This window comes from Trematomus bernacchii, unplaced genomic scaffold (assembly GCF_902827165.1).
Source record: "Trematomus bernacchii unplaced genomic scaffold, fTreBer1.1, whole genome shotgun sequence".
NCBI lineage: Eukaryota > Metazoa > Chordata > Actinopteri > Perciformes > Nototheniidae > Trematomus > Trematomus bernacchii.
The window spans coordinates 11,585,644-11,605,684 of NW_022987803.1; the positions used below are offsets into that span (position 1 = coordinate 11,585,644).

The 20,041-nt window shown below is 39.5% G+C and overlaps 1 protein-coding gene across 5 annotated transcripts in view; it reads left to right on the forward strand.

The window, feature by feature from the left end:
- Positions 1-18,896, forward strand: part of LOC117498362 (1-phosphatidylinositol 4,5-bisphosphate phosphodiesterase beta-1) — a 147,604-nt gene extending 128,708 nt beyond the window's left edge. For 4 of the 5 annotated variants that reach the window (XM_034150402.1, XM_034150403.1, XM_034150404.1 and 1 more), the window contains exon 33: positions 16,730-18,896. In XM_034150402.1, coding sequence (XP_034006293.1) covers positions 16,730-16,957 — 228 coding nt within the window. In that variant the 3' untranslated portion in view covers positions 16,958-18,896. Of the gene's footprint in view, positions 26-16,729 lie in introns of all 5 variants that reach the window. The other variant, XM_034150407.1, reaches the window with a different exon arrangement.
- Positions 18,897-20,041: the final 1,145 nt, after the last annotated feature.

The following is a 20,041-nucleotide window of genomic DNA, read 5'->3' on the forward strand; positions in this document are numbered from 1 at the left end:
GACGATTGTGCAGCTGGAGAGCATGGTAAGAATATCTTTGCATCCCAGTGTTCATCATTAATATAGCACTAGTGTGGCAGTATTAATATGCAAGCTTTACACACCTGAGCCACTCACTGCTGTCTATGGAAGCCCATGTCCGCCAATGTGATGGAAACAATGACAAAATATCTCAAAATAATGATAAACTTTCTTTAATTAATTATTAATCACATGTATCTTACTAGCAGAAATGGGCTTCTGCGCATTGCATCTCTGTAATGGCTGAGACCTGGCAAGCATTACTACAATGCAGAATACAGTATGAATAATTACAAATATGTAATGTACTCTTCTGCAAGAATGACAAATACAGCGCGGCTGTATTGCTGTAAATGGAGGTGTTATCTGCATAGCATGGCAGCAGAATAATATAACAGGGAGAGCAGATTGGCCTGTGTGTAGTGAGATCTCACCCAGTCGGAGTTCCCCTATTTGATCCCGATGTGTCCTTGAGGAAGATCCTAGAAACCAACCGGAGGGAAAGAACATCACCATTTTGGGTTACCAATAAGGTACATCAAATCAACTTGATAGCATGTTCTATTAAAAGCATAAATGTCTCAGTTACTACTAGGATATGATACGGTGCAGAACAATGGGATACTTTATTAAAAGTATGAAATGTTTCTCGCATCCCAACTGCTCCATTTGCAAAATAAACAAGGAAAAGTATTTAAGAAGAGAAAAAAGGCAATAGAAATGTATCATAATAATATTTACAAAACCCTTTAATATAAATGTAATCTGGTATTAAACTATGTGTATGACTTTCGGATGATCTGGACTACTAAAACATGCAATGTTGCGCAAGGATCTCCAGACAAGGAAGCATAGGAGGCATAGTCTCACTTGTTACCAAAACCATTTTACTAACTATTTTGTTCATTTTTCATGATCAGAACTCATATCACGTGGTAATAGTACCTCCTATATCTAAATGATTTAGACTTATGTGGTACTAAACATATTGCTCTCTGCTTGCCAATGACACTCCGGTGTCATCCTCCTGTCATGTTTTTAATCTTGTTGTCAAATGAAGAGCATAGTGCACATTTACCATAAATGAGGTCATGTTTTTTAGAAAGACTTGCATAAATCAGAAATGTTCTGTTGGAAACAAACCCATAAACGCCCACTCTTAAAGTGCAGCATGGAAAAAAATGGATGTTAGCAACCGTAGCTTCCCACAAAAATGTAACTGATTATCCATCACCTCTCCCGCTGTCGCAATCACTCCCCTTAATCGACATCCGGACATTGGCAGATTGAATTCCCTCCCGAGGAAAGGCTATTACATAGTAATCAACCGTCTCCTGCAGCGACACTCATTAATATGCAAAATATGCAAAGGGATGTCAGAGGACACATCTCTGGAGGAAGTTAGCAGAAAGAGCCCAGGGTTATGTTTGTAAAAAATATATAATTACACACAGTGCTGCAACACTAACCAAAGTTAAGGATGCATTGTGTGGGAGGATGTGCTTTTTTAACTAATATGACAAAACAACATTATCATTTGATAATCAGACGCTCTTGTGACATGTTATTGTATCCAATAAAGATCTAATAGCCTTTGGAAATGTCCTTGAGCAAAACATTGAACCCGGGTCATTGGCCTTGCATGGCAGCTCTGATACCATCTTTTTCTGTGTAATGAATATAAACCATTGTAAAAGCTCTCGTCTTTCGTAATTAATTCTCTATGGTGAATGGAGTCCATTCAGCATTCACCCAAAATTATATTTGAGGCAAAGTGTTGTTGAATAATCTCACAGGAAAACCCCATATTAGTCATTTTGTCCATGTCCTTCCCTTCTATTCCTTGCTTCGGCTAACCACATCATAGCCCCTAATAAATCCTCTTCTTCCTCCCTTTTCCCATTCCCGTTACATTTGTTCTCGCTGTCAATCAATTGTTGGCATTCCTCTACCACTAACCTCGCTTGGAAGTCGTATTTATTTTTGCCACTTTTTTAATCTCTTCACACTCGTTCTATGCTTCACCTGCATCCATTTAGCATCTCCTGATAAGATGACTATTTCTGTTTCTATCTTCTTCTCACGGGTCTTGCTGCAGCATGAACCCAGGATAAGACTTCTATAGTTTTACCAAAACTAAGAAAAATGTTGCCCTATAGTCCACCCACGAACTATAAAACTCCAATAGTTTTACCAAAACTAATAAAAAATTGCCCTATAGTCTACGCATAAACTATAAAACTCCAATAGTTTTACCAAAACTAAGAAACAATTGCCCTATAGTCCACCCACGAACTATAAAACTCCAATAGTTTTACCAAAACTAAGAAAGAATTGCCCTATAGTCTACCCACGAACTATAAAACTCCAATAGTTTTACCAAAACTAAGAAAGAATTGCCCTATAGTCTACCCACGAACTATAAAACTCCAATAGTTTTACCAAAACTAAGAAACAATTGCCCTATAGTCCACCCACGAACTATAAAACTCCAATAGTTTTACCAAAACTAAGAAAGAATTGCCCTATAGTCTACCCACGAACTATAAAACTCCAATAGTTTTACCAAAACTAATAAAAAATTGCCCTATAGTCTACGCATAAACTATAAAACTCCAATAGTTTTACCAAAACTAAGAAACAATTGCCCTATAGTCCACCCACGAACTATAAAACTCCAATAGTTTTACCAAAACTAAGAAAGAATTGCCCTATAGTCTACCCACGAACTATAAAACTCCAATAGTTTTACCAAAACTAAGAAACAATTGCCCTATAGTCTACCCACGAACTATAAAACTCCAATAGTTTTACCAAAACTAATAAAAAATTGCCCTATAGTCTACGCATAAACTATAAAACTCCAATAGTTTTACCAAAACTAAGAAACAATTGCCCTATAGTCTACCCACGAACTATAAAACTCCAATAGTTTTACCAAAACTAAGAAAGAATTGCCCTATAGTCTACCCACGAACTATAAAACTCCAATAGTTTTACCAAAACTAAGAAAGAATTGCCCTATAGTCTACGCATAAACTATAAAACTCCAATAGTTTTACCAAAACTAAGAAAGAATTGCCCTATAGTCTACCCACGAATTATAAAACTCCAATAGTTTTACCAAAACTAAGAAAGAATTGCCCTATAGTCTACCCACGAACTATAAAACTCCAATAGTTTTACCAAAACTAATAAAAAATTGCCCTATAGTCTACCCACGAACTATAAAACTCCAATAGTTTTACCAAAACTAAGAAAGAATTGCCCTATAGTCTACCCACGAACTATAAAACTCCAATAGTTTTACCAAAACTAAGAAAGAATTGCCCTATAGTCTACCCACGAACTATAAAACTCCAATAGTTTTACCAAAACTAATAAAAAATTGCCCTATAGTCTACGCATAAACTATAAAACTCCAATAGTTTTACCAAAACTAAGAAACAATTGCCCTATAGTCCACCCACGAACTATAAAACTCCAATAGTTTTACCAAAACTAATAAAAAATTGCCCTATAGTCTACCCACGAACTATAAAACTCCAATAGTTTTACCAAAACTAATAAAAAATTGCCCTATAGTCTACCCACGAACTATAAAACTCCAATAGTTTTACCAAAACTAAGAAAGAATTGCCCTATAGTCTACCCACGAACTATAAAACTCCAATAGTTTTACCAAAACTAAGAAAGAATTGCCCTATAGTCTACGCATAAACTATAAAACTCCAATAGTTTTACCAAAACTAAGAAACAATTGCCCTATAGTCTACCCACGAACTATAAAACTCCAATAGTTTTACCAAAACTAAGAAAGAATTGCCCTATAGTCTACCCACGAACTATAAAACTCCAATAGTTTTACCAAAACTAATAAAAAATTGCCCTATAGTCTACGCATAAACTATAAAACTCCAATAGTTTTACCAAAACTAAGAAACAATTGCCCTATAGTCTACCCACGAACTATAAAACTCCAATAGTTTTACCAAAACTAAGAAAGAATTGCCCTATAGTCTACGCATAAACTATAAAACTCCAATAGTTTTACCAAAACTAAGAAAGAATTGCCCTATAGTCTACCCACGAACTATAAAACTCCAATAGTTTTACCAAAACTAAGAAACAATTGCCCTATAGTCTACCCACGAACTATAAAACTCCAATAGTTTTACCAAAACTAAGAAAGAATTGCCCTATAGTCTACCCACGAACTATAAAACTCCAATAGTTTTACCAAAACTAAGAAAGAATTGCCCTATAGTCTACCCACGAACTATAAAACTCCAATAGTTTTACCAAAACTAATAAAAAATTGCCCTATAGTCTACCCACGAACTATAAAACTCCAATAGTTTTACCAAAACTAAGAAACAATTGCCCTATAGTCTACCCACGAACTATAAAACTCCAATAGTTTTACCAAAACTAATAAAAAATTGCCCTATAGTCTACCCACGAACTATAAAACTCCAATAGTTTTACCAAAACTAAGAAAGAATTGCCCTATAGTCTACCCACGAACTATAAAACTCCAATAGTTTTACCAAAACTAAGAAAGAATTGCCCTATAGTCTACCCACGAACTATAAAACTCCAATAGTTTTACCAAAACTAATAAAAAATTGCCCTATAGTCTACGCATAAACTATAAAACTCCAATAGTTTTACCAAAACTAAGAAACAATTGCCCTATAGTCCACCCACGAACTATAAAACTCCAATAGTTTTACCAAAACTAAGAAAGAATTGCCCTATAGTCTACCCACGAACTATAAAACTCCAATAGTTTTACCAAAACTAATAAAAAATTGCCCTATAGTCTACGCATAAACTATAAAACTCCAATAGTTTTACCAAAACTAAGAAACAATTGCCCTATAGTCTACCCACGAACTATAAAACTCCAATAGTTTTACCAAAACTAAGAAAGAATTGCCCTATAGTCTACCCACGAACTATAAAACTCCAATAGTTTTACCAAAACTAAGAAACAATTGCCCTATAGTCTACCCACGAACTATAAAACTCCAATAGTTTTACCAAAACTAAGAAAGAATTGCCCTATAGTCTACCCACGAACTATAAAACTCCAATAGTTTTACCAAAACTAAGAAAGAATTGCCCTATAGTCTACCCACGAACTATAAAACTCCAATAGTTTTACCAAAACTAATAAAAAATTGCCCTATAGTCTACCCACGAACTATAAAACTCCAATAGTTTTTACCAAAACTAAGAAACAATTGCCCTATAGTCTACCCACGAACTATAAAACTCCAATAGTTTTTACCAAAACTAATAAAAATGGCCCTATAGTCTACCCACAAACTATTTATTTTAAAAGTACTTTAGCTAAGTTTACCTGTCTTTCTAGGACTTTTTTGGTATCCTTCCGTGAACCAGGGGGTTGAAACCAAAAACGATTCCTGTATTGACGTTCTCTCCTGTGTCGGTAGTTCAAGGATCCGTCACTCCTCTCCTCTCCAGCGAAACCTGGCCCCCCTATTTACCAAATTGTTTCTTTGTAAATTAAACAAGGTAGGGGTCTTTTTTTTTTAAGAGTCCTCGACTCCCTGTGCACAGTGTCAGGCTCGTTTGTCCGGAGAAAAAAGGAGGTCTTGGATCCGGCTCGAAGGACCAATCATGTTAGGAAAATATCACTCGACACCAGGTTGAGAATCAATAATCAGGTACTAATTTATTCTTGCAAGAAGGAGCAGAGTTAAATCACATACAAAGGATATGTTGCTCACAGCAAAAAACAACAGGCTTATATAGTCCAAAACACGGAGATAACAACAAAGTCGTAAATCGAGGTGGCACTAATATCATCCGCGGGTGTCGGAAAGGTGTCGGGGTCATCTGCGACGTCTTCTGGAAAGAGTCACGTACTTCCTTCACGCCTCCATAGAAATTAGATATTTAGGACACAACAAGTATGTGTCTTCTCATGAATATCAACAACCTGAAATGCCCTGCCTCCTCCTATCACAAGAAGAGGCAGCTGCAAGGTCATACACAGTGCAGAGTCACACATAGTATCAGTGCAACCCATAAAGGGGACACAACAGTATTTCTCCAACAATGGGTTAAACAACAGCAGATGGATACAAAACATTGAAATCGTGATGGACTGGAAAACAGGATGTAGAAAGCTCCTCTGGTTGCTGATGGGTATTCAAAACCAGGACAAGGCAAATATAAAAATACTTATGTTGTGTGTCATGGCGTGTGTGTGTTAGTCTTCATGATCAGAGGGAGGAAGATACAACATACTTTCTCTCTCACACAGTTCTGACCCACTTTCTCCATTGGGCTCAGCAGCCACTAATGGACAGCTATAACGATCCTTGGTGGAGACCCTGAGAGCCCAGCGGCTCGCTGTAACGCTAGTGGGTGTGTGTGGACAAATGAATGTGATATACCAAACTGTAAATTAGCTGTTGTACAATATCTCCGTTATTAAAGTAGGATACTAACTGCGGTTTAGAAAATTCGAGACGATCATAAGGAGAAAACATTTGAGAAAGATGTTTTGTTCTTCTCGAGAATAAAGGTGAACTTTCTTTGTGCGAGCCACACATGATAGAAAAATATAAATCAGAGGCTGAAGGTTTTTTTGTTCTGTATTTCTAGAATTACGTTATATTGTTGAATTATTCTGAAATGTCAAGAATAAATTACAAATGATGAGAACAAAATTTAACATTTAACATAAAAAGAAAATATAAATCAGGAGGATATTGTTGTGTTTTTATTGATGAAAAAGAGTTAGAAATAATATGAATTAAGAATAAAGTCAAAATATTGAGGATAAATGACATGATAGGCATTATCAGAAAATTTGACCTTATTCTCTACATTTTTAAGTTATTCTCGAAATGTAGATTAAAATCAAAAAGTTCTGCTCATACTCTGATTCGCCTGACCCTTATAATCTTCCATAGTTTTGACAATCCTTGTTAGATATTATCTCCATACAATTGTAGCTGTTACTTAAAAGACCCGAGCATTCTTACAAATGTTCCACTTTAGTTAGTAAGATTTAGAATGTTTAGAAAGTTTGAGGATCACATATTGAATAGGAAAGTAGATAGAGAAAAAGAGACGTGGCGAGGTCCTTCGTCAATCGCCATGATCACGGAGGTGTCACTGTCCTGCTAATAATCCAATCGGAACGCTCAGCGGGAGTCAGCCGGCCCAGCAGGATGACCGCTGCTGTTCCAGCACACCTGAGCATAATATGGCCCCTTCCACCATCTAAAATGTGCTCCGATTCCCCTCTCTTTGCACCAAAAAAGGACAGATAGTACAGATGTCTAGTAACAAGCATTCCCTCTCAGCCTCCACACCGAAGGCTCACCAGGCCATGTTGTAATTCCTCTGTACTTGCCATCCCCTCACAAACACCTTATCTGGCTGTGAAAGAGAGTATGACATGGTGATAACGCCATATGTTTCCCCACAGTGTGCGTTGGTGTGTGTGTGAATGGTGTGTGAATGCACTGTATTATGTGGGAGGCATGCTCATTCTTTCTTACTTAGAGGAAAGAGAAAAAAAAAAAAAGAATCTCGGACGGTATCTCCCCACCGTGCAAGCCTTGAACCAACACACAGACACACACATCCATTTCGACACGCAGGAATCCTGTGCGGTCGTCATGGAAACTCGGGTCCCCCGCTCTCTCTAGCCCCCCCCCCCCCCCCCCCCCTTTCCTCGCCGCTCATATCCTCTGCTAGCCTTCATGACTCTCTGCAATCTGTTAATTTGGAACTGAGTGCTCATGACGCAATATCCCAGGGATGGTTAACGGAGGTGGGAGAAAGCAGCAAAATGGGGGGAGGGATGAAGAACGGGGGGGGGGCAGCAAACAGGTTGGAGGAGACAGGGAAGGCTGGATTTGAGGAGGAAGGGAGACAAATATGTGGCCACGCTCTCTCTGCCTCTCTATGGGTGATGTAGGGGTGGCTACTATGTTCCCTCATCACAAGCTTTGATCTGTATCATCCCTGCCTACGGGGTTTACATCAATAATGCACTTGTGACCACACACACACACACACACACACACACACACACACACACACACACACACACACACACACACACACACACACACACACACACAAGATCCCCACAGGGAACACTGAGTGCAAACTAGAGGTAGAAGTCAAATCCATTGTGAATGTACATGCTGCACGCTTGGTTACTCTTCTGCTCTATTATGCTAGCTGCTATTTTAGATCAGTGCACGAGGGTTCATTATGTATGCCCACTTGTGCTAATGAAGCTCTCCAGGGTTGTGCTCTGTCTAAGGAAAATTCACTCCTGAACTCATGCTCATGGAAAGTGTGGTTCCTGCAGGAGCGAGGTGAGAACCGCTGGAAGACTTTTGGTCCTGTGAGGGAGAGGATGGAGGAATTGGAAGATGTTTTGAGGTGGAAAGTAAAGTATGGTGGCTGGCGATTTTGTGTGAGGAAATGTAGTACTAGAAAAAAAGCCTATTGTGTTTGTAGGATAAGCATATTGGCATTAGTAAATAAGACTGTTAAAGTAGTCTTACAGCCTGCTCTCTAAATGAGATGTGACATGTTGTGCCACTAATTCATTATAGAAGCAAAAAGCTGCACTGCTTACAGCTTAAAGGATGTGATTGTCCATATTTTCACGGAAATGAAAGTGAAAAGAAACGTTGACATCCTCATTATGAGTACGCATGGGGGTTTAAAGCTGCACTAATCAATCAATTGACAATGGACCAAATCAATCTGAAAGGGTTGCTCGTTATCATGAACCCAGCGATAATTATAATCCAACCACAGTTCTCCTCAGTTCTACGTAGTGTCTTTCATTGTCCCGGAAATGTACAGTTATTTTTAAGTAAAAAAGCTTCTTTCCAGACACCAAATGGCAGACAAGGCTGGTGATCATATTCTAGCTTTAAGATGATATTTAGGCATTATAAGTTAGTGGAAATCAACATTTATTTTGCTGATTCATCCTCCTCATGGGTATTAATATCAAAAACCTGAAAATGATGGCCGGAGATACATGTTATTATCGCTTAGCTGTTTCAGAGTAATGGTCAGGGCTGTTTGTCTAGTGTAGGAGCGGCGCTGTCCGTAGTACTGAAACAGAGCCGAGGATATCACTATCAAACAGATTTCGACACGCAATCATTACCTTCTCATAACTTGTGATTTTGAAACAGAAGCCTAACATTTTTGTTGTTGTTGTTGTTGTTGTTAAGCCGTTCTCCAAAGCTCTCGATCGGCATGGAGACCTTGAGGGCAACACAATGAAGACTAACAGGACCTCCATAGAGCTACAGTTATTTGTACTTTCTCTCTGGATGGATCAATAATGCTGTTGTTTGTCAAAGAAATAATGAATGCTAGTTAGCTAGGTAACGTTGGTTACAAACACATCACATCTTGCAAGCGTGAAACCGTGTGTTGCATTTTTTCACATTTAATTATGTTATTTAAGGATTCAATATGTCTTTTGGAACAGTGGAAATACTAACCAAGACTGGTTTGATGGTTTTAATTGTATGATCAGTGAGGTTCAAGGACTGTTTTACTGTTGAAGAAGGTTGTCAGTTCTTCATTGGCGTTCCCCTAGAGACTTGTCGTGACCTGAGAAACTATGGATTTGTACTAAACTCTAATAATTACATAAATGTCATTTCATTTTACAAGGATTTACTGTACAAATGCAGCATCTTTTAGTAAGCATCCACATCTGATTCAAAGATATCAACTCATTTCACAGCTGGCCTTTCCTTTTGAACCAATCCTTTTAGGGGAAACACTCATTACTGTACACACCAAAGGGAGCTATGCAGGAATGTTTTACAATTCCTGGAGCTGAAGGTGGAATCTAAGAAGTACTCCTGCAAAGCAAAAAACATTATTTATTTGAGTCGTGAAAGGGCCCTGACACACAGATAGTGGATCAAATGCAGCCTACAGTGCTCCTGTCTCTTTCTTTCATTACCTGTGTCCTTTTTTCTCTGGCATTGAGTTACCGCAGTTTATAGTCATAGTTATGACCAGTGCAGACGAACTGAAAGGAATGGTGTTTTTTTCTTTCCTGCTCTCCCTCACTCTTACACACACACACATACACACACACACACACAACGTACTCCTTCTTCTTCAAAAACCTTTGGTGCTGACAGGGTGTTGACCCTGTCTCATGGTTGAACATGGGTATCTTGGGTACATCCTAATTGGGCTGTGTTTGGATATGCAGCGTATCTCAAGGTCAGGAATAGGAGCAGCAGATAGCTAACCTCTCTTTCAAAGGCAAGATAGGGAAGCAGAAATATTGACCTCAGACCTCCTTATTGTGGCTGTACGAAAAGGCAGAGTTTACATAGCTGCATACTGAATGCGGTTCAGACTGTGCGGTTTGTTGCCGGTCCAAGGCTTTTTTTGTGGCGCTGCAGCCGGAGTTATGTCACGGCTCAAAGCAAAGAATTAATTTGGCTCTTTGGAGGCCTCCTCTGCTTCCCTTGATAGCTTCTCAAAACGAGGACAGCTGGTGAAGAAGGTCACTGAGTGCTGTATTTTAAGAAAGGCAGAAGTGTGTGTGTGTGTGTGTGTGTGTGTGTGTGTGTGTGTGTGTGTGTGTGTGTGTGTGTGTGTGTGTGTGTGTGTGTGTGTGTGTGGTGTGTGTGTGTGTGTGTGTGTGTGTGTGTGGTGTGTTTGTGTGTGTGTGTGTGTGTGTGTGTGTGTGTGTGTGTGTGTGTGTGTGTGTGTGTGTGTGTGTGTGTGTGTGTGTGTGTGTGTGTGTGTGTGTGTGTGTGTGGTGTGTGTGTGTGTGTGTGTGTGTGTGTGTGTGTGTGTGTGTGTGTGTGTGTGTGTGTGTGTGTGCAGATGACAGGTCTTCAGATATAAGGGACAGATTGAAAAGCTGGCTGGATAACTGCTGCTGGTTGGTGTCCAAACTGAAACTGGACCACACACACACACACACACACACACACACACACTCACACACACACACACACACACACTCACACACTTTGTTTGCCTTAGGTGTCTTCCAGTTTCAAAACGACAATTTATTTTCAACCAGTTGAGTTTTAAAGCCTCACAGTTGACCTCTTTACAGCTTGTACAGACGTTTTGATCTCCCACACTAGAAATCAAACATCAGAAGTAATGGTATGTGTCCACAGGATCATTCATTTCCACCCTCCCAGTCTTTGCATATGTAGGCAACTTCTGGTAGCACCACGCTGCGTTTAAAGAGACGAGGTGTCACTTTGGCCACTCCTCAATAAGTCTAGGCTACTTGATGCCAAGTAGGGATGTCCAGTGTAACCCGCCACGTCTCGAATCTCCCCAAAAACAATTACCAAAAACTCAAAAACTGCATGGTTTATTTTCATTATATAATCTCAAAAGTTTTCTTTTGAAATCCTCCAGCAGGAAGTGCCTCATTGCACGCCAATCAAATGTCTAATAATGGAAAGCGGCTCAACCCCTCACATCTAAAAATTCCCCTGTGGACACCTTTCATAATTAATCATCTTCTTGCTGCCAAACTCATAAGAGTTCAGATGGTATTTACCGATCAAAAAGCCATAGATTGGGGGAAGCTCTTGAAAGATTGTGGCTCTATCTATCTGTTCTATAATCCTCCATGTTTGTATCACTTTTTCAAGCTGTCCCTTCATCATTCAGCCCCCCCGACTCTAACAGACGGCCGTTGGTGTTCGCCTCTGACCTGTTGATCACGCGCACAACACGCACAGACATGCCCGCAGATTGACACACGCACACGTCTGTCAGTGTTGATCACACGCACAACACGCACAGACATGCCCGCAGATAGACACGCCCGCAGATTGACACACGCACACGTCTGTCAGTGTTGATCACACGCACAACACGCACAGACATGCCCGCAGATAGACACGCCCGCAGATTGACACACGCACACGTCTGTCAGTGTTGATCACACGCACAACACGCACAGACATGCCCGCAGATTGACACACGCACACGTCTGTCAGAGAACTGCATCTCTGCTCCCACCTCCTTCACATGTGCCCGGGTGTCATCAGATGGGAGAAAGATGACAGCTTTAATCAGAGGGTGTTAGGGCCTCAGCAGGCAGGGTAAAGGCAAGCTGCACACGCACATGTACGCTGCACACACACACGTACGCTGCACACACACATGTACGCTGCACACGGTGAGCAGACGCCCCCCCCCCTAAGTAGGTCATGCGCAGTGCAGAGCAGGGAGATGGAGCCGAGCTCCTGAGCATCTTCACCATCTGGTAGTGATGGGATGTCCGCTCTGTGAGACCCACAGAGAGAGGCAGGTTCCAGGGAAGGTGACCTTAAGACGCTGTGCTGGGTGGGGGCTCTGCTGGTCCACTCAAAACATCAGAGAGACACAAGTCAAGAGCTCCTTCATTTCACACACAGACTCTCGACATCAGCTCCAGCAGCTGGCCATGTTATCTGGCCATCACTCAGTTTGGCTTTTTTAGTGTGAATCCTGTTCAGCAGCATTCCCAGTTTGTTATCCTGTTTCTTTATTCTAAGCAGAAGAAAAAGACAAAGAAAGTTTTAAAGGTGGGGTAGGTAATTTTGGAGAAACCAGCTCGAGATCGCTAGAATTAAAAAAATACACAGCCGGAAGAAATCTGCTACTTCCTTACAGAGCCCCTCCTCCAACACACACGAACACGCACATGACCAATGAGGGCACGAGATAAGTTTGTGCACAGATGGAAGGCTGACAGGCAGGTAGGCCATCCAGTTATTTTAGCCGGGCCGGCTAAAATGATTGGTCGTACTTTTTACAGTACTACGGCTTCCACAGATGACGTTTTTTTATGGATTCTTTGTCAAAGCATTCCATGGAATATAACAAAAAGTGTATCTCGAGCCGGTTTCTCAAACTTACCTACCCCACCTTTAAGTAATTGCGTAAGAAAAACATAAAATACAGCTATTGGTATTGGTTTCTGTACAGGTATTTATTTCAGTAACTTTAAATTACAGTTCTATGTTTCAGTAGTAATTTTTTTCATTTGCAGTATTTGTTTTAGTAATAGTAGTTGTAATATATTTTACAATTACTGCTACTACTGCTTCTACTGCTACTACTACTACTACTGCTTCTACTGCTACTACTACTGCTACTACTACTACTACTTGTACTCATACTACTCCGTACATCTAACTCCTTCAGCCTACTTTCAGCTATAGAAACCATCCAACTATTCAATTATTCAGCTCTTTCAGGACATTGAGGGCTTTTTTGTTTATAACTTTTAAACTTTTCTTTTAAATATTAAGCCTCATCACTATTTGTCCTACTCTGCCAGCTTTACATTTCACTTTCAAGGTTTCAATCAAATGTTATATGTGTAAAATTGGATTGAGATACGCTCTCTGCAAGGGGAACATTTATTAAAAGAAGAAAACTTGGAAACACTCTGTAAAGCTGAGGTATTACAGGACGGTATACCGGTTATTTTTCAAGCATATTACTAGAGGCTAAGTATGATACGATAACAACTCCTTCCCAATATCTTTGTTGTGTTTTTTTTTCATTACATGTATTATTTATTTAACGAGATATGCCCAACTGCTCATTTCAACATTATCAAAAACATAGCTTTGTCTTTTGTTCGGTTTTAATTTGTGGTAGAAGTCATAGTCATACATGCATATATAATAATAACCCTCAGCATGTAATATTAATCCCATCCTAGCAATGCATCAAAGTGTTGTGAAGGCAAGACCTTTGTACCAATCAGGTTCTCTCATCTTGCTCTGCAGTACTCGTAAATGAAAAGGATGTACCATCTCAAAATCTGGAGTGGAGAGGGCAGAAAATTAGAGAGTATAGAGAGCAGGATGGCGCTCGTTGACCTTCACCACAAAAATAATTCAGCTTTCTCTATCTGAAGTTGTTGCAGAAATGCGTATATGTCTCAAACTCTGATTTACATCAATAGATGCAGCCTTGGCTTTTTCCTCTGTAAGTCAGTGATGCATTTTCTATTAAGATTGTTACGTGTTTACTTTTGTTTGAAGTTTGGTGTGAGTCTGAAATCTATTCGTTGAACAAAGACCCCTCAGACATAAAATGGATCCAAGATAAATCCTATCAGAACTCGCAGGTATTTTCGATCTCTCATAACGCTGACTGTATTGAGCTCCGAGACTCTGACACCATTCATCTTACCGGCTTTTCTTTTAATTACTGCTCTCCCATGGGAGCCAGCCGGGTAGTTAAACTGAGAAATCAGCATTACAGCAATTATTGGCTCACAATGAAATGAATACAATCTTGTCATCTGTAATCATTTGGGGCCTCTATGCCTGGGAGAAAAATAGCTTCTCTTTTCTAGTTATACGTGATGGGAGGGGGGTCGTGGTACCTGTCGGTTTTTATCTACAGTTTCTTTGTAGTCTCAGATGTTAGTTATCCAAAAATAAATATTCCAAATCATTGTAAAACAGTCATAGGAAAATATGACAGGCTTTACTCTGCCCTAGCACTTGCAAAACTAGAATGGTACCAGAAAAGCGTACAATTCCTCAAAGGCCAATGGTGCATTCACATGCTCCTGGGATAGTCCAATGTCCCGAGTAGTTTCTCCGACATTTTCAAGGAATTTCCAAGTTCGGAACACATTTTTCAGACTTTTCTGACACACAAAAGTAGCACGAATGCAATATTTTAAAATCATAATTCACCTATCCACCTGGTTATATGGAATCGCTCCAAAATGTATTGGTTCTTCCTTGGTCCATACTAGATCCTTCCACCAGTTATCATTAAAGTCCGTCCAGTACATTTTCCATTATCCCACTGACAGAGAAACAATTAACCTCCATTTTAACCTCTTAAGCACGGCGGTCCCCCCATTGGACCCCTCCCACCGTTTTTTTTTCGAGATAATGTCTCAGGGCTTCTTAACATTTATGAAACTATTAATGTGTAGCACCAGATTAACGGGAAGAATCTCAGCTAACTGAAGATATGAACCATTTTTTACCAAAACAAAACACAAGTCTCATAAGAAGCGTCTAAATGACCCCTGAGCGAAAAGATTCTAACGCACTGCGGCACACAATTCAAGATAAAGATACCCTTATTACTTATCGTAGCTGCACATACTATATAGCCGATTAAAGCTGAGACTCCACAGGTTATTTAGGTATAGTATCATCACTGAGCGATCCGAACTTGCGACAGGGGAAGCAAACACAGACATCACAACACGTACCTTTACGGAGCATTTACGGCAGATCGTCTCACCGTAGCTGTCAATTAGGTAAAAATACGTGTTCAATGGCATTAAAACGAAAAAGAAAAATGCTACAACTGTTGATCCATAGGTTGATAATGTACCTGTACCTTTGAAAAAATTATTTATAATCCATAATTCAATTTTTTATGTAAAAATCGGAGCGGAAAAGTTAGCTGCTAATGGTAGCCACCAGAGTGTATGCAGCTTCCGGTTTTGGTAACGCGTCACTCTCACTCCTTATTTGTTAACGTTTTGGTGTGTATATAACTTCCCCTCGATTCCATTGGCTCTAGCGGTTATAAAGAGATTTCATTCATCAAAATTGAGCAAGGGGGGCCAGAGATAGGTCAAATGACCCCAGAAGTGGGGGTTTTTGGCTAAATCTCTCTAAAAAGGTCATATTTCACTTGTTTTGCATCAATCTTGATGCAGGGTACTTATTATATGTTGTACTTTGGATTCCTAAAGCTTGTAGTCTACTAACCCATCATCCAAGGGTAGTTTTCACTATAAGTAAAAAAGAATTTTTGGACGGACACTATAATTTACAGTTTTTTACTATGTAAAATCTGAATTTTCTTTAAAATAAAAAACGTCTATATTGATTCTGACTTTTCTACATCCAACTCACAGGTTTATCATTACTTTGAGAATAAAGATTATTAATTTAACCCTTTTAGAAGGGAAGATATGGTCATTTGTTCTGGGAATGTCATTTCCGAGCCTGAGACCTGAAAAACAGGTTCAGGGCTTAAGAGGTGCAGGTAAAGAATCAGATATTTCCCTCAGGAGTGGGTAGAAACCGAAAATAACTTAAATGAAAGTAAACACTGTATGAAACATAACTGATAGCAGGATGAAGCAATGCTTAAAGCTATTTCCAAGGATACATTAGGATAATGCACAAATTGTTAAAAAGTGTCAAGAAAAGCAGGGTATTACAATACTTCTAATAGATAGATAGAACATATGATGTGTTATTTAAAGTGTACTTTGTTCACGATGTTCCTGGACTCAACAAGTCCATTTCATGTGGTTGTTACTGAGTGTTTTCGATGGCGGATTGTTCACGTTATTCTCTTCTGAGAACGGCTTGTTGATTCAAATAAATAAATGAAGCAGTTCAAATCTATAAACATTATGTACTCTGGAAAAGTCAAGTGACCATGCTTCGTGAACAATCAGACCTGGGGAACTTTGGCAGTACTGTATAACTTATACATTTTTCAAAGCCTCCGCAGGGATTTGATGTTCTAAAACGTTAATTGTGTGAAAATATTGGCAGAATGTGCTCTGTTTTCTGTCTTTGTGAACATCTTCAAATAAATATATCCATAACAACACATTCCAAATGACAGCTCTGATCTTCTAGTTGTATCTTATCTCTTGTTTGTTCTTCCTCCACAGCTGCAGAGCGATCTGGACCAGGAGTACCAGGACAAGTTCCGCAGGCTACCTGTGGAGATCCAAGAGTTTGTTCAGGACAGCAGCAAGGCCAAGCTTAGCGACGGCGACAGTGTCCATGGAAACCTTGTTGCGTCCTCAACGACAGAGAAGCTGAACCACAAGGCGTCGCAGTCAGAGGACGACACGGAGGAATGCTCGTCGGAACGAGTTTACGACACGCCCCTTTAGAGATTCAACCTCGGCGCTTTGCTTCACACTGGGACACTGATTGGTGGATGTGTTTGTGACCACAGATCTAGGATGAGACTGGTCCTAATTTTAACCAATGGGAGGATTAGATCAAATCTGAGCCTGAATTGGTGAGTAGAGGTCTTCTCTGCTGTAATGCAGTCTTGTCCGGAAAGAAGATGTTTTGTGTAAATAGTCCCTTTTTGTGTATTTATATGTCCCCTTTATGTTGTCGTCTCTTTCGGTACGGCCACAGGATGTGTAATAAAGCACTAACTATTTGCAGGAAATAACTTACTTGAACTATTGCACAGAGAGAGTAGTTTCTTTTTATTATTTTGTATTATCATGATATTGACAGTAGTGTTGGTTAGTGAGGTGTTGTGCCATGGTTCTGAATTGACTTACAGTACAGTGGAAATGTCATTTAAATAGAGTCACCTTGTACTGTACATAAAACCACTGCATAGTCAGCCTTTGAAGCTTCCATCTTTATACGATTTAGATTCACTCTTACTTATTTGCACTGAAGGCTCCCTACGTAACTTTGTAACTCCTTTACTTTAACCCAGAGGCACTGGTGGCTTGCTGGTTCTCCATTTTGTTCACACAGAACTTAGCCTATGTGTTGCTGCTATTTCGTTTTAAAACCCATCACTTTTTTAAAATGCTCACTTTTATGGTTTGTATGATATTTGGCATGGTGATATAATGCAGTGTCATTCTTGTTTTTCTTTGGCTAGTTTTTTAACAAGTTTGTGAAGAGAAAGGAAGTGAAGAGAAAGTGTGTTGTACAGTATCTGCATGTCATTGAACAACTGTAAATGTTACAGTAGCTTCGTAGCAGAGATGTTTAATAAATGTAAATCAATTTTCTCGGAAAACATTTAAACTAAAACCTGCAAAATGGTGCACTGTGGCTTGATGCGTCACTGTGGCATGAGCTGGACTAAAATAAGTAACAACACACCCTTTTGTTAGATGGCTCAAGTTAACAGGTTGTGCATTGTATTCTTTAGCTTTGTCCTAAAACAGTCAAACCAGGATATTAAACCGGAGAAGAGGATGCTGCTGTAGTTTTATAGAAGTGGCCCTCCTGGTTCCTGGTACTGGTTCTCTGTGTACCTACAGAGGAATGTGTGTGCAGTTCCCCCGCACAAAGAGCAGATGCCCGTGACCACAGGAAGTACGCTGCCCACAGGCATTATGCTTAATGTTAACCCACAATTGGTAGCTCTAGTTAGAAGTGGGGAAATAGTCCAGTTACATGTGAAAAAACTCCAAAACGCTCAGTTAATATCTGTGAAACACCAGTGTTTACTAATCTAACGAGTTACTGGACTATTTCCTCTTTATGTAACAAACTGTGCCCATTCAGTAACCATGAGGAAGTGTTTTTTATTGACTTCCTTACTGTCAAGTGCCATTTAACTCACGGGTCATTTGATATCAAATCATATTTCAGCTGAAAAAAAAAAGAGTTGAATGTGAAGGATAACCTGACATGTAAGTACAAACTACTTTCTAAAAAGACGATATTGATGTGAGAGTCCTGTGCCTTTGAATAGGTTTGCCTTGTTTGATGTTGAATGTGTGAAATGCAACATTGTTTAAATTGCCATTGTATTATATGATATGATATTATATGGAGCTGTCTGATATTGAATAGACCGTGTGCACTTTTGTGTACAGTACCACTACTGAGTAATGCTTGTGATGAGCAGTATTTGACATGTGTCTCATAAGAAACGCGAGACGTACTTCCTTCTAGTCTTGAACCACTTTATTTAACAGCCCCCCCCCCCATCAACTTACGTGTATGCACTCTGGAAATGTAAATGTATGTATGACATTAAGGATAAATCATGAAGTTGATAAAAAAAATATATAGTGTAAAGGGAATTTGCCTGTAATTAAAATAAATGTGGCTATTATTGTACTCTGCTGGAGTTGTGTCTTTTGATTTGTCCTTGACCCCTAAATCTTTTTCCCTAATGTGATATATGTTGTCACTGTCATTCATACATCATTGTATTGTCTTTATTTTCTTAGCTTTTCCATTACCTTCTTGTATTCAATTATCAAACAGATCCTCAGAAGGGCAATTATCTCATCCATTCAGTTCTTAAAGGGGCCCTATTAAGCTCAGTGTCAGGATCATATTTGTATTTTGTGCCTCTACTTTGACAATGTCAGTAGAGGTCCCCACCCCCTCCAGCCTATCAGGTACAATGTGTTGGAGAACTAGCCAATAGAAGCGCACGTGTTACACAGTGATGTCACTATGTTACAGAAGTAAACAAAGGGGTCAAATGGAGGTGTTTGAGGCAGGGGGGGGGGGGTGGAGTGTGTTGGCGAGAAACTCCACAGGGATTTTTAGCCTTTGTAAAGTACAGACCATTTACATGCACAAAAACCTAAAGCATAATATGCTCCTTTAATTGCCTTTTGCCCTTTTTATTTTGTTTCCCTTTAACTTTTTCACTTTGTCGATTTCTCGTCATACTTTATTATTTTACTTGAGAGAGATTTCAATATTAACCTCCAGTCTTAAATGGTGGTGGAGAAGGAGATTAAGGGGACCATAGAGACTGAAAATGATGAAACTGTAATGCAAGAAAGCAGGTCACCAGATCCATAGAACACAGAGTGTTTGGCAGTATCTGCGGAGCCATTGGCATGTATGTTCTGTATGTTCTGTAGGCGAGGGTATATGTATGGTATTTATGTCACACTCAGGCAGGGGGAAGTGGGGAAAGCTTGACGACCTACTTCTATCATCTCCTTGGTAACAGTTTCTTGGAAATAACCGTAAAACGAATTACAACACCTTAATGGCTAATTCACTAGTCACTAATTGTTAGTGTTTATTTCACCCTCATATAAACCCTAATGTCTGTCGATGCAAGACCTTTTTTATTATAACTAAACAAGTGAGAATACAGTGTGTTGACATGCATGTACATGTGTGTGGACATGTTTGTGTTATCCATCCTGTCTGTAAAAAGTCAAAGTCATTTAGAAAAAATCCACTTGAGCTTGAGCTATATTGGCCATTTTCAGGTTCACATGTTTTCATGTTTT